The sequence below is a fragment of the Engystomops pustulosus genome, chromosome 11 (genome assembly GCF_040894005.1).
Source record: "Engystomops pustulosus chromosome 11, aEngPut4.maternal, whole genome shotgun sequence".
Classification (NCBI taxonomy): Eukaryota; Metazoa; Chordata; class Amphibia; order Anura; family Leptodactylidae; genus Engystomops; species Engystomops pustulosus.
In genome coordinates, this window is record NC_092421.1 from 25604634 (window position 1) to 25617843 (window position 13210).

The 13210-nt window shown below is 42.6% G+C and overlaps 1 protein-coding gene across 1 annotated transcript in view; it reads left to right on the plus strand.

Annotated features, from left to right (window-relative positions):
- Positions 1-5513: 5513 nt before the first annotated feature.
- Positions 5514-13210, plus strand: part of ZSWIM8 (zinc finger SWIM-type containing 8) — a 47766-nt gene continuing 40069 nt past the window's right edge. Inside the window, exon 1 of the mRNA XM_072130503.1 lies at positions 5514-6900. Within this exon, the coding sequence (XP_071986604.1) occupies positions 6723-6900 (178 nt within the window). The 5' untranslated portion in view covers positions 5514-6722. The remainder of the gene's footprint in view (positions 6901-13210) is intronic.

Below are 13210 nucleotides of genomic sequence, written 5' to 3' on the forward strand. Positions count from 1 at the left end.
AATATTTGAGAACTAAAACTTATTTTAATCTATGTGTTCTAACAAAGAGGTGAACAGTGCTTCGTATGCAACAATATATACATATTTCTGTTTGCAATTAAAGACATTGGGGGTCATTTACTAAGCCCGTAATTGCGGTTTTACATAGTTTTACCCGAATTTTACCGATTTGCACCATTTTCCCCTGATTTGCTCTGGGATTTTGGCGCACACGATCGGATTGTGGCGCATCGGCGCCGGCATGCACGCGACGGAAATGGGGGGGCGTGGCCGTTGGAAAACCCGTCGGATTCAGAGAAACGGTCGTATTAAAAAAAAAAAATGTGTCGCTTGACACGCACTTACCTGCACCCGGCCTGGCTTGGTGAACTTCAGTGCGCTCCGACGGAATCCAGCACAGCAGCGACACCTGGTAGACATCGGGGGAACTACCTTAGTGAAGCGGCGGAAGACCAGAATCCTCCACAGAGAATGTGCCGCTGGATCGAGAATGGACCGGGTAAGTAAATCTGCCCTATTGTATAGGTTATATCTAACTGATTGGTAAGGGTCCAACTGCTGGGACCTCAACTGATCACGATAATCTGAGGTAGTGGGTCCCCTCTCACTAATGGGCTGAGAGACAGGAGAAGCAGGCATCTTGCTACTCCATTTATACTATGGAAATTCAGAGGGCTCGACTATCTTTGCCCCTCTCATTCACTGTCTGCATGAATGCTGGAGATAGCTGAGCACATCTCTGCAATTTTCTGATGATCCCATTTTATTGAATGGAGCAGAAGGAAGAGTTTTCCTCCTGCCATTCCATCCATTAGTGAGAATGAGACTGCTTGAAATCCTGTTCACATGATCGCTGGGGGGACCCAGCATTCAGACCCTCACAAATCAGCTCTCCAGTGGATAAGGGATAACTTGCATAGATAGTACAACGCCTTTAAGTATTTTTTTGTATAAAAAAAAACTTTAATTTTTGTGGCAGTTTTTTTGTACAGTTTTAAAGCCAAAGCCAGATTCAATTTGAAGGGGAAATATGAGAGAGTGATGCTAAAGATAAGGTAATATGAGGTTTAAAGGGATTGTCCAGTTTTAGCAAATACATTAAATTTTTTGTATAATGAAAAGGTAGACAAATTTTCAATATATTTTCTGCATCAGCTGCACAAGGTTTATAGATTTCTGCTTGCTGTCATCAAATAGGTAGTTTTAATGTTTCATTTCAGTGCATGACTTGTACGAATTATGTATCCACGAGAAGTAAACAATGAATGACAGCAAGCAGAGATCTAGAAAACCATGAGGAATTCATACAAAGTGGGGGTAATCATCAAGATTTGTACTCCACTAAAGAGGCGTAGAACCCCTGTAATAATCGCAAATGCTAGTGTATTGCGTGATGGGGCAGCGGGCAGGGCAGTGAGCAGGTGGGGGGCGAGGGGTCTGAGCATGAGTGATAAATACCCCCGAAAAGTTTATTGAAGAATGTTATAACTATTCATTATACAAACAGTAACATGTATCTTCTAAAACTTAACTCCTACTAGTAAGCAGGACATCTTTTTTATTTTTAATTCAATAGATGTGTTATTTTTTTATATACTTTTTAATCACACCTTCAAGTGTATGAGTAGAAATATATGCTTCCTTTTTGCTTCACCTACAGAAGTTCAGTAATGCTTATTTTGCGGGAAGAATTATTTATGTTATTTAATATGAAAAGGTTAGAAGAAAACTGAAGACAAGCAATTTGGAACTTTTAATAAACATATGAGAGCGTTAGTGAATTAGAAAAAATTTGCATCCTTCAGCATAAGCTCGCCCATTAGCATGCTGTTTTGTTAATGTTAAGTCAATGGCGTGAGTTACTCATTAGAAAAAAAAACTCATTAATGGGCACAAAGTCGCTTTTATACATATATTTACAATTGACCATTATTAAACATTCTATATGTATGCAAATGACTCAGTATGTAATCATGAATAGAAGGCTTTCATGGAGATTCCACTACAGCTTGCTGGAGACCCTAGGTGACACAGGAATAATAATTCACATCAGGATTTGCTGTCTTTTTAATGAATTCATTTAGATTCACTGCTAAGATATGAAAAAAATAATACTTTTAACTAAACTCAAGGAATTACTACTGACATTTAAAATATTGTTGTGCTCTTCCATGGTTCCTGAATGATGTGCATCTACGTAGGGGTGTGCATAACGCCCGTACAGAGATAAAGTAGGGCCCCTCCATGAGCTAGTTTGTATTACCATACCCCCATGCTGGGGCAGGAGGTCCCTGCACTTGCCCCCCCCCCCCTTCCTTCACATCTGTTCTTGTAAAAGAGGATGGCATGAACTTCATGGAGGTTGAACCCCTTCATTGTTTGGTAACGTGGTGCTTGTGGATAGTGAGCACCCGCCACAGGTTGACACAATGCATAGCGAAGGGGCCAACATGACCTGGACCCCTTTCATGGAGTAAATAGCAACTGTATGGGCCCATGTGGTACATACGCCCATGCCACCGTGACTGTCATGGTGTTAAACTTACTATTCTACTGAGATCATGGCTTGTGGAGCTCATTATTCAAGTGCTTCAGCTGCCTGTATTAACCCTTTTATGTTTCACAAATGGATTTTCTCCACTTACCACTCTAACATTCTCTCAATTCCATTTCCTTTTTTATTAGTAAATACATAAAAAACAATAATAGAGGAAAAAGGGGAAATAATCCATAGTTTATTACATTACAGGCAGTCCCCGGCTTACGTACAAAATACCGTATATTCCGGCGTATAAGACAACTTTTGAAGACAGAAAAATCTTCTGTCTTCCCTGGGGTCGTCTTATACGCCGGTAATCCCGACCGCCCGCCGTGTATTCACAGTGGCGGTCGGGTCGCGCTGCATGGAGAGGGCTCACGGGCTGAGCCCTCTCCATAGCCGGTAAGTCTTTGCTGCATACTGCAGCAAAGGCTTACCGGTAACACCCGCGATCGGTGCTAGCAATTTTTTACCGGTGTTTTGTATGCGTTGGAAAAGGGGTAGTCTTATACGGCGAATATATCTTAAACTGTATATTTTAAACAGGAAAGTAGGGGGGTCGTCTTATACACCAGGTCGTCTTATACGCCGGAATATACGGTAGGTTCTGTAGGTTTGTTCTTAAGTTGAATTTGTGTGTAAGTCGGAATTGTATATTATATAATTGTAAGTCCAGACAAATTGTTTTTGGTCTCTGGGACAATTGGATTTTAAAAATGTTGGATTGTCATAAGAACCAGGATTAACGATAAAGCTTAATCGCAGACACCTTTTATAACTGTTGTAGCTGTTTATTGTAATCTAGGGCTAAAGTACAGTAAATTACAAATTAGCAGAGGTGCGTTTGTAATTATGGGTCGTCTGTAAGTCGGGTGTTCTTAAGTAGGGGACCACCTGTATATTAAAAGCAGAGCAACCAAAAAAGAAGAAATAAGATAAAATGACTACCTCCCACCTACCTGTTTCAGATGATAACGTCCTTATTCATGGTACAGAGAACAAGTGAAAGGAAAGGGACAATGTGCCTGGACATTAAAGGGGTATTTTGGGAATATAAACATCTGATACAAAAAGCTAAAATGCTATAAATAAATGAATACAACAAAACTTGATGTCATTAATCACAAAACTGAGCTCAAATAGTTTGTTTATATGATTCACAAAATTTTACGGGATTTCTAAAGTAGGTGGAGTTATCTCCAAGAAGGCCCCCACAGAATACTACAACTCTCATGATCCTTTAGTTCTCAGTAACTCCTCCTCCCACTTATGCTCTGCTCCCAGTAATGTAATAGACTGTCCTGCCATAGCCATCACAGCATATTGCCTCACTGAGGTTGTCACCACAACCCTGGCCATACTGCATGCACTGCAACCAACCGACTACAAGCAGGTGCAGGACATGTGATGTGGTCATGTGACCGGCAGCCATCTTCTGTCCTGTGTTTCTTTCACTGGGACAAAATCAATGGACTGATTAAAGGGCCAGTAGCATTTTAATTCTCTGTGATACTGTATGTCCATAACATACTGCTAAAGGGAGCAACATTTTTAATAACAACTATTAACAATTACATATTAGCTTATATTTTAACCCGTTCACGACCCGTGACGTAATAGCACGTCACGAGTCCTCCGCAGGTACATGGAGAGGGCTCACGCGCTGAGCCCTCTCCATAGCCGGTAAGTCTTTGCTGCATATTACAGCAAAGGCTTACCGGTAACACCCGTGATCGGTGCCGATCGGTGCACTTTTTTGTCATTTTAAAAAAAATTAAAAATTCTATAAAAAGTGATCACAAGGTCGTACAGTTCTAAAATTGATAACATTGTATACGTCATCAAAATCCGCAAAAAACTACACCACCCACAGCTCTGTACACCAAAGTATAAAAAACAAGAAAACGGTACAAATGCGTTTTTTTACCAATTTCACTGCATTTGGAATCCCTGTCTGCCAGCTTCACTGCTACGTATTGCAGAAGGAGATAAGAGAGGAGCTGCTGCAGAGGAATAGGGGAAATGGAAGTATATGATAGGCTACATTCACACTACCGTATGGAGGACGTATATACGGCCGACGTATATAAGGCCGATATACGCCCTCCAAAGACGGCGCCCTACGGGAGTGGTACGGTGCAGCACACGTGCGGCACCATACCGCTCCGTAACCGGGAAAAAGATAGGACCTGTCCTATCTTTTCCCGTAATACGGCGCCGTGCGCCATGTATCTTTATGGAGAGGGGCGGGGGTGAGCTGCGCTCACCTCCTCCTCCTCTCCCCGTGCACTGCCATTGCCCGCTACGGTACGGTACGGGCAGGCAACGGCAGTGTGAATGTAGCCTTATATGTATTATTTTACTGTGGGTGCAAAATAAAAGGGGGAGCTGCTTGAGCGTAAGCTTCTGGGGGGCAAAATGAGAGGGTTTTTTTTGGGGGGGGGGGCAAAATAAGGGGGAGCTTCTTGGGGGGGCAAAATAAGAGGGGGAGCTTCTTGGGGGGGCAAAATAAGAGGGGGAGCTTCTTGGTGGGGCAAAATAAGAGGGGGAGCTTCTTGGGGGGCAAAATAGGAGGGGGGGGGCAAAATAAAAGGGGGACTGCTAGGGAGGCAAAATAAAGTAGGAGTTGTTGGGGAGGCAAAATAAGAGGGGGCTGCTGGGGGGGGGGGTTATATGGTGTGACAGTGGAGCAAAAAGCATGGCTTAGATTTAAAAAAAAAATCGCCATGCGCATAGCCAGCATATTTAGTCCCTCTTTATCTGCTATGAAAGTTAGTTGGTATGTCTTTTCAATAACCTTATATCAAATGTAGGTAGTAAAAGTAGATTCATAAAACTGTGAGGAAGAAATAGCAACCAATCACAGCGCGGGTTTTATTTTTTTTCTGCTCTTAGAATTATGATAGGCGCGCTGTGATTGGTTGCTTTGTACAGTCTCACAAACATGTCCCTTAGGTATGTGCTATGCCTGGGGGACAAGGGAAAGCCTGCGGGTCCTCCAACGTCATAGAATACAGCCGGGTTCCAGACTGTCACTTGCTATCCACACTGTTCTGCCTCACATCGGCTCTCGATGGTGAAGGAAGCCGGAAGCAGCAGGGCGGAAACCGGGATCAGCTGATCGAGCTGTCCCCAGGTAGTGCCGGGGAGAGGAAGCCGAGGCTGGCAGGCAGACAGGCAGGCTGACGGGGGGAGGGCTGCTCAGTGCATGGAGGAAGCCTCTCCCGAGGAGCACTGTACGATAAGGTGCACCTAGAGCAGGGAGGGGAGGCGCCCGGGCCCCGCACCACCTCTCTCCCGGCCACACGGGGGCAGTGTCAGCAGTGTAGGGCTGAGCAGCAGGGGGGCTTTTGTTCAGTCAGATGAGCTGATACATTCACTCAGGGGGCCCTGACACCGTCCTCTGCAGCCCCGGCTGCCTCTACTCCATCCCCTGTATATTTCCAGCAGAGACGAGCAGCAGTCATAGGAGACAAAGAGAGCAGAGGAGAACAAAGAGAGGACAGAGCCAGGCTCCCCAGAGAGCACAGCAGCCTGCACATCCTCTGTGACAGCTCACTTCTTCCCTGAACACCTGAGGATCCATCCTCTCCGAAGGAAGACGTCTTCCCCACAACTTCCATCCGCCTGCAAGAAGCAATAACTCCTGACAACTTCTCCACATCAGCAACTACATTTTCTTCTGCTTCCCAAGATGTAAACGAATCATTTTTTTAGGGGAAAAGGAAACAATTTCCTCTTTGTTTGGAGTTTCGTAGACGTTCTCTTGTCCGTTCCCTCTCGCAATGTAAATATTATTGTTTAGGAAGTAGCGCCAGGAAGTTTCCTTTAGTGTAACATGGAGCAGACCATGGGAGACTTTTTACCATCCATTTTTGCGTTTTTGTTTGGGAGACGTCATGTCGGCTAAGTAGTGTTGTCACCGGGTGAGAGATATATATTTTGTTACAAATCTGCACAGCGGATCGAGCACAGTGTAGCGGAGGAAGGTTCAAGTAAAAGCACAAGAGTAATATAAACCTTCCAGGCAGAGGTGATGTATCAAGCAGACACTTAAATTTTTACAAGAGAATTACCTAGGATTCTGATACATCTATCAAACAGAGGATTTAGATATATTTTCAGCGCAGCGGAGGTAGTGACAACTTTCTCAAGTCCCTTCCAGCTCAGATCATTAGATGTAATGGAACTCATGTTTGCAGAGTGGGAGGACGGTGAGAGATTTTCTTTTGAGGATTCGGATCGGTTCGAGGAGGACTCCTTATGTTCTTTTATATCAGAGGCAGAAAGTCTCTGCCAGAATTGGAGAGGATGGCGCAAACAGTCTGCAGGGCCCAATTCGCCTACGGTCAAAATGAAAGGTGAGTCCTGATTGATACATTATGTAACGTTATATTAGCTGTTTAAAATACACTTGTAGCAACCAATCCAATTCCAGCTTTTTTTTGTATAAACTGCTCTGATTGGTTGGTATGGGAGACGCTGACATTTCTTCGTCCACCAGCTCTAAGTGCCTCCAGATTGCCTCCTCTTCTGTCAGGTTCTTCAGGCTTCATGTTATGGAATCATTTACTATCAAATAATGTAAGAATAGTTCTGATAATGGTGAATTTCCTTTGCTGGTTACTGATTATTTTTTTGTGAATTGCAACTAATGTTTAAAAAGATTTTGATTCTCATTGTTAACCATAGAGCCACTTATCATACTATCTCTATTACAAGAAGGGTGAATTGAAAAGTTTTGCTGTTGCAAGGGGTTAAATCTCCAGAGTAAACATCACACATGGACATACCCCAATAGTTGTTTTATTTGGCTTTTCTTCTTGCAAGAATGTTCTGTAACTTTCCATTGTCAAAAAGTTTCTGGTTTAGACAAGTTAAATATGGATTTTCAGTAATTTATGTGCACTTGTTGTAAGAACGTTGTACTCCTGATTTGTCATTTTTCAGTCTATTTGGAGGGTGCACCGTAGGAGAAGCTACAGAGGGCAAGTGTTACTCCATTTGACTGCCCAAAGGTATAGGTATATCACACTAGGACAACCAATCAGACCGTTCCTAAAAAGTGGTTCTCTGCCTTCTAGTTTCTGCCAAGAATCTAAGGGCTTCAAGTCCTTACAGCTGTTCCTATGTGCAGAGCCCTTTTCTGTTTGCCTTGGAAAGAGCGGAGTATGTTTACTATGAACACCTTGTCCTTGGCATGAGTGCAGGTCCTGTCTCCATTAACCACTTTTGTCATCCTAAAACTTAGTCAAAATGTAAAAGAAAAATACCAAAACCTTGTAGCCCAATACACCCGAAGATGTTATAGATGTCACAGCGTGTTGGGAGGTCTAATACAAAATGATTCATCTGTTCTCTATTCCTCTGTACTACTCTGTACTCTGGAATGTAGATGCATTATTTCACAGTCCTGCTTCTACTAACCCACATAAAGGTATGGTAGCACATCTATCCATGGCTGCTGCCTAACACTCTGAAGCTTTGCATGGTCAAAATGTCTGGTAGACTCCCTTTCACTGTTTCAGATACTTTCTGCGCTTTTTCTTACATATGCGAAACAAATCTGGTAGACCAGGCCCTTTCCTAATATACCTATAGGCTGATTGATTATAGCTACAAAGGTATGATTCTGCTCCTACTAAAGGATTTTATGTGGCAACCAGCAGCCACATATAGTGGCTCTTACTGCTTTCTATAGTATATTTCATCAAGAGATGATACAGTTTGCAGTAATTTTCCATGGCTTGTAAATGTGCTGCCCATTGGTCGATCTTTGTGTCTGTCATGTGCCATGTTGGAAAATTTGGGTGATTGCCACTGTGCAAGTAGCATTGTCTTTTCATTATTTTAAGAAAACCATATTTTACCCCTTTAATCTACTACCCTTCTCAGATCGGGTATGAAATGTATCTTCTTTAACCCGTTAAGGACCGGGCCCTTTATAGTTTTTCACTTCCATTTTTCACTCCCCACCTTCGAAAATCTATAACTTTTTTATTTTTCCACTTAAAGAGCTGTGTGATGGCTTGTTTTCTGCGTAACAAATTGCACTTCATAGTGACGGTATGTAATATTCCATGTCGCGTACTGGGAAGTGGAAAAAAATTCCAAATGCAGTGAAAATGGTGAAAAAACGCATTTGCGCCGTTTTCTTGTGGGTTCGGATTTTACGGCTTTCACTGTGCGGCCCAAATGACATGTCTACTTTATTCTTTGGCAACAGAAGGGGGGAGGACCAAAAATGATAAATATAAGGTGCCACACCCATGAAACACATCTACATACAAAGCGTAACGCAAAACCATGTGTAAGATGGCAAAAGAAAAATCTTTATTGACAAAATACATATCTATACAACAACTGATCAGACAAGACAGTATAAAAACAATTAAAAAAGGCAAAACAGTGACGCTGTGACCCTGTAGAAAAACAATGCAGGAAGGACCGAGACAAACAGAAAAACCGAGAAAAACAATGCAGGAAGGACCGAGGCTCCTTTAGAGCCCTGTTCAAACCACAGCCTACAATATACAAAAGGGAGGAAAATTATTTGTGAGATGGTCCAGGCTCTATAGCAGGAATTGCTGCTGGACAAAGTGGAAGGACAGGGCTCAATATGCCCCACATGTATTGCCGCGAACCATGGTGCCAACAGGGGTGCCCAATCGGGGATGTGCCTGTGCATAAATATGGTTAATGAAACCGCGCCGTCAGCTGAGACACGCCGGTCTCAAAACATGGCGCCGCGTAGAGTCGTAGAGTGGCGCATGCGCATTAGTAACCTACATCGTACATTCTTAAAAGGGTAAGCGGTAAAGTACAGGGCCCTATGGTGAAGCATGACACCATGATCAAGAGAATAAAAACTAAATGTGCAATTGGTGCAAATGGGCATATAAAGTGCTATTATCTGAAGGAAATGAAAGAACAAACAAAAGGGGGAAGACAAATGGGAGGATATAAGACAAACAGGCCAGAAGTGGTGCATTGAGCTAACAGTGAGGTGACTGAATAGGAAAGAGGACAGAAGGAGAAAAAGACATATGCATGTGACAATCATAGGGGGTCTCAGAAAAAAACAAAGCTTAGGGTGACCCAAAATGTGCGAAAAATGCTATGAATAGTTGACTTCTTATAAAAACCAGAAAAGCCTGTGATGCCAGGTTGAAGATCCATTTGGCCTCTAACCTTAGTAATGCCGGTGTGAGGTCACCACCACACATATTCGACTGTGCCTTTTCGAGTCCTACAATCCTTAAACCCGAGGGATTGCAGCGGCGGACATTTCGAAAGTGTTTTGCCGCGGTTGACAATTTGTTTTCCATTCACAAAGTCCCGATCCGCATTATGGGTTGTGGAGAAATGTTTTTGAAGGTGTTTTCGTAATTCCTGTGTGGTTTGGCCCACGTATAATATTGGGCATGAACAAATGAGGCCGTAAATGACATTTTGTGTACGGCAATTGATGTATGAACGGAGTGGGACATTCTTACAGTTCCCTGGATTTTGGAAGTTATCCCCTCTTAAAATTAATGGACATACCGTATAATCTCCGCATGGATATGTACCAAGCAGTTTGTGTCCATGCCCCAGTGTGCGGACTGATCGCTGAAAATGGCTTTTGGTAAGGGAGTCTCGTAAGTTCTTCGCACGACGGGTGATCATCTTTGGTTTAGGAGGATTTTCAATTTAGGGTCACTTCTTAAATTAGTATGACCCAATTATTATGTAGTAGCCCATAGATATCCGACCACTGATTGTTGTAGGTTGTTATCAGACATGGTTTACTATCGGAAAGTTTTTGTTTGGGAATGAATGTATCCCTTCTTGTGGTGTTACTCGCACGGATATATGCTTGGGCGATGACTTTCTTCGGGTAAGCCCGATCTCGAAACCTTTGTGTCAGATCCTTGGTGAAACTCTTTCTGTGTACTGCAGTTTCTTTTAACCCGTAAGAACTGTCCAACAGGGATTCCGTCTTTCACGTGACATGGATGAAAACTGGAGTAGTGAAGGAGGCTGTTGGTCGCAGTCTCCTTTCTATATAGAGATGTCTCCAAGTTCTTCTGGTGAATAGAGATTTGCAGATCCAAGAAGTTGACCTCTATACGGGAAAAGACAGGTGTTAGTTTTATCTGATATTCATTGGTATTCAATTCCTCAATAAAATTTGGGCAGGTCTCTAGTGTACCCCTCCAGAACATCAGCACGTCGTCGATGTAGCGAAACCACCCAACGACCTGCTGCCGGAAGGCCCCCGATGGGTACACGCTGGTCTCCTCCCACCAACCCAAAAAGAGATTGGCATAGGAAGGAGCACAGCAGGCACCCAACACAGTACCCGAGGAATTCCCCAGGTATACCACATGTTATGCATGTACAATCCATGAATATACACATGTTGTTCTGATTCTCTGCCCCCATTGGAGGAGTTCCTAGATTACACCGATTACTGACTTGTCCATTCTGACTCTCTGCTACCGTCCCTGCCATCCGTGTATATATATGAATTTGGGTCTTTCATATGTATTTGTATTTACATGCACATATATAGTGCTGACAAATAGTATACTGTAATATTTACCCGTGTGCATGTTCATACATTCTTTCTTCTTTGATTGTCTGTTGGTGTTATTAAATATCTAGTATGAGTGGAGTATGCATGCTGGTTTGGTTGAGCATGGACCCATTCGTGTGTGTATGCTTATGGGATGCATGAATTTACATATTGTGGCTATTGTACGTTGTTGCACTTTATTTAACGGTAGCACTTTACTTAATTTATCACACCCCCTTGTGTATTGCATTAATTGTACTTTGTTTGCACCTTATGACTATTTGTATTGTATAGGAATATTCGTGTTTGTCTTGTGTTACTCGCTAAGGCATAAACTGTGTTTTTATATTGTTATCTATTTCATATTTCCATGCTTGCAGATAATATTAGCACTTTATATGCCCATTTTCACCAATTGCACATTTAGTTTTTATTCTCTTGATCATGGTGTCATGCTTCACCATACAAGATAGGGGCCTGTACTTTACCACTTAGCCTTTTAAGAACGTACAATGTCGGTTACTAATGCGCATGCGCCACTCTACCTTTAGAAATACCGAAAGTGACGTGTGTTACTTAACGTGAGACGATACAGATAGCATCATGGACATGGGTGCCGCCATGTTTTGAGCCAGGCGTGGCTCAGCTGACAGCGCGGTTTCATTATTTCCTCTTAGGAACCTTAAATGCTGCAGAAACCTTAACCAGATTTGTGCCTTTCCCCAATTTTGTCTCTGAGCTCCTTGGGCAGTTCCTTGGACCTCATGAGCTCTGCCATGTACTGTGAGCTCTGAGGTATTGTATAGATGTGTGTGTTTTTCCTAGTTAAGTCCAATCAGTTTAATTAAACACAGCTGCACTCTAATGAAGGCGTAGAACCATCTTAAGGTGGATCAAAAGAAAATGGACAGCATGTGTGTTAGATATGAGTGTCACAGCAAAGAGTCTGAATACTTACTTTTTCTTGTTTAAGAGATATCTACATTTTTTTCTAAGATGTGGTGCACAGTGTACATTAATTAGCAAAGAAAGAACTTTTTTGATCTTACCAATTGGCTGCAATGAAACAGAGTGAAAAATTCCAAGGGGACTGCTTTTTGTTGTCTGGGGTCTGTATTATTTATTTTGGTGGTGTATATTATAATCGTCTGGTCTGGTATCTGTGTTATCCTTTTTTGTGTGCAAATAATGCATAAAATGAATAATAAATGTGACACCGCTCTAGTTTTTGGAGCAGATTGCTTAGATTTCTGGTATGTATGGTTTCATAAATCTTGCCCTCCGGAGACTCCCACTGATTGCTGTAGATAGGAACAGAGGAGCTCAGCTGAAAACTGTGCACATGTGCCTGTAAATAGCTTTCCCTGGAGAGCCGAGCGCAGTGTGTACAGCCTCATATTTAAGGGAATCTGTCAGCAGTTTTGACCATGTAAAACTGTAGACAGCGTTAGTTATGTGCCCTGGAGAGTTATTCAATCCTTCCTTTGTTTATTTTGGTAGTGATGGATTCATATTACAGGATTGTAGTATTTGCAAGTGCATTGGGGGCACATCATCACACTGCCGCTGTCTCGGCTCTTTTCTTGAGTTTCTCTACATCCCATCCGCTGTCCTCCGCTCCGAGTGAAAACTATAGTAGTCTTTTACATTAATACTGGATGGTCATTACTGCACCCACTGTTACCTCTGTGAAAGTGTAGCATCTTTTCTCCACACAAAAAATGTACCTCCTCCTGCAAAAAATTAGTCCTCATATCACTATATTGACAGAAAATTTTCTATCTTGAAAAGGGCGCCAATGAAATATCCAAAAATTGCAAGTACCTGCGGCAGGAAGAGGTTCGTATGGACAAGCCACACGAGACTGCATAATCGTACATCCCAGTTTAGCATTAACAATGAAAAGGATCCGAGAAATCACCTCCTAGAACAGTAACTGCAACCCAAACCCCCCTTATTTATCGTGGGGTGCCAACCAAAAATTAAAGCAGTAACTTATTGCTACCTGTTCTTCAACAACTTTCAATCATATTGGCCTCCTGAGGACACCAACACAGTAGAAAACAAGATCAATTTAGCTTCTTTCCAGTACACAGAGAATTGTGGGGCCA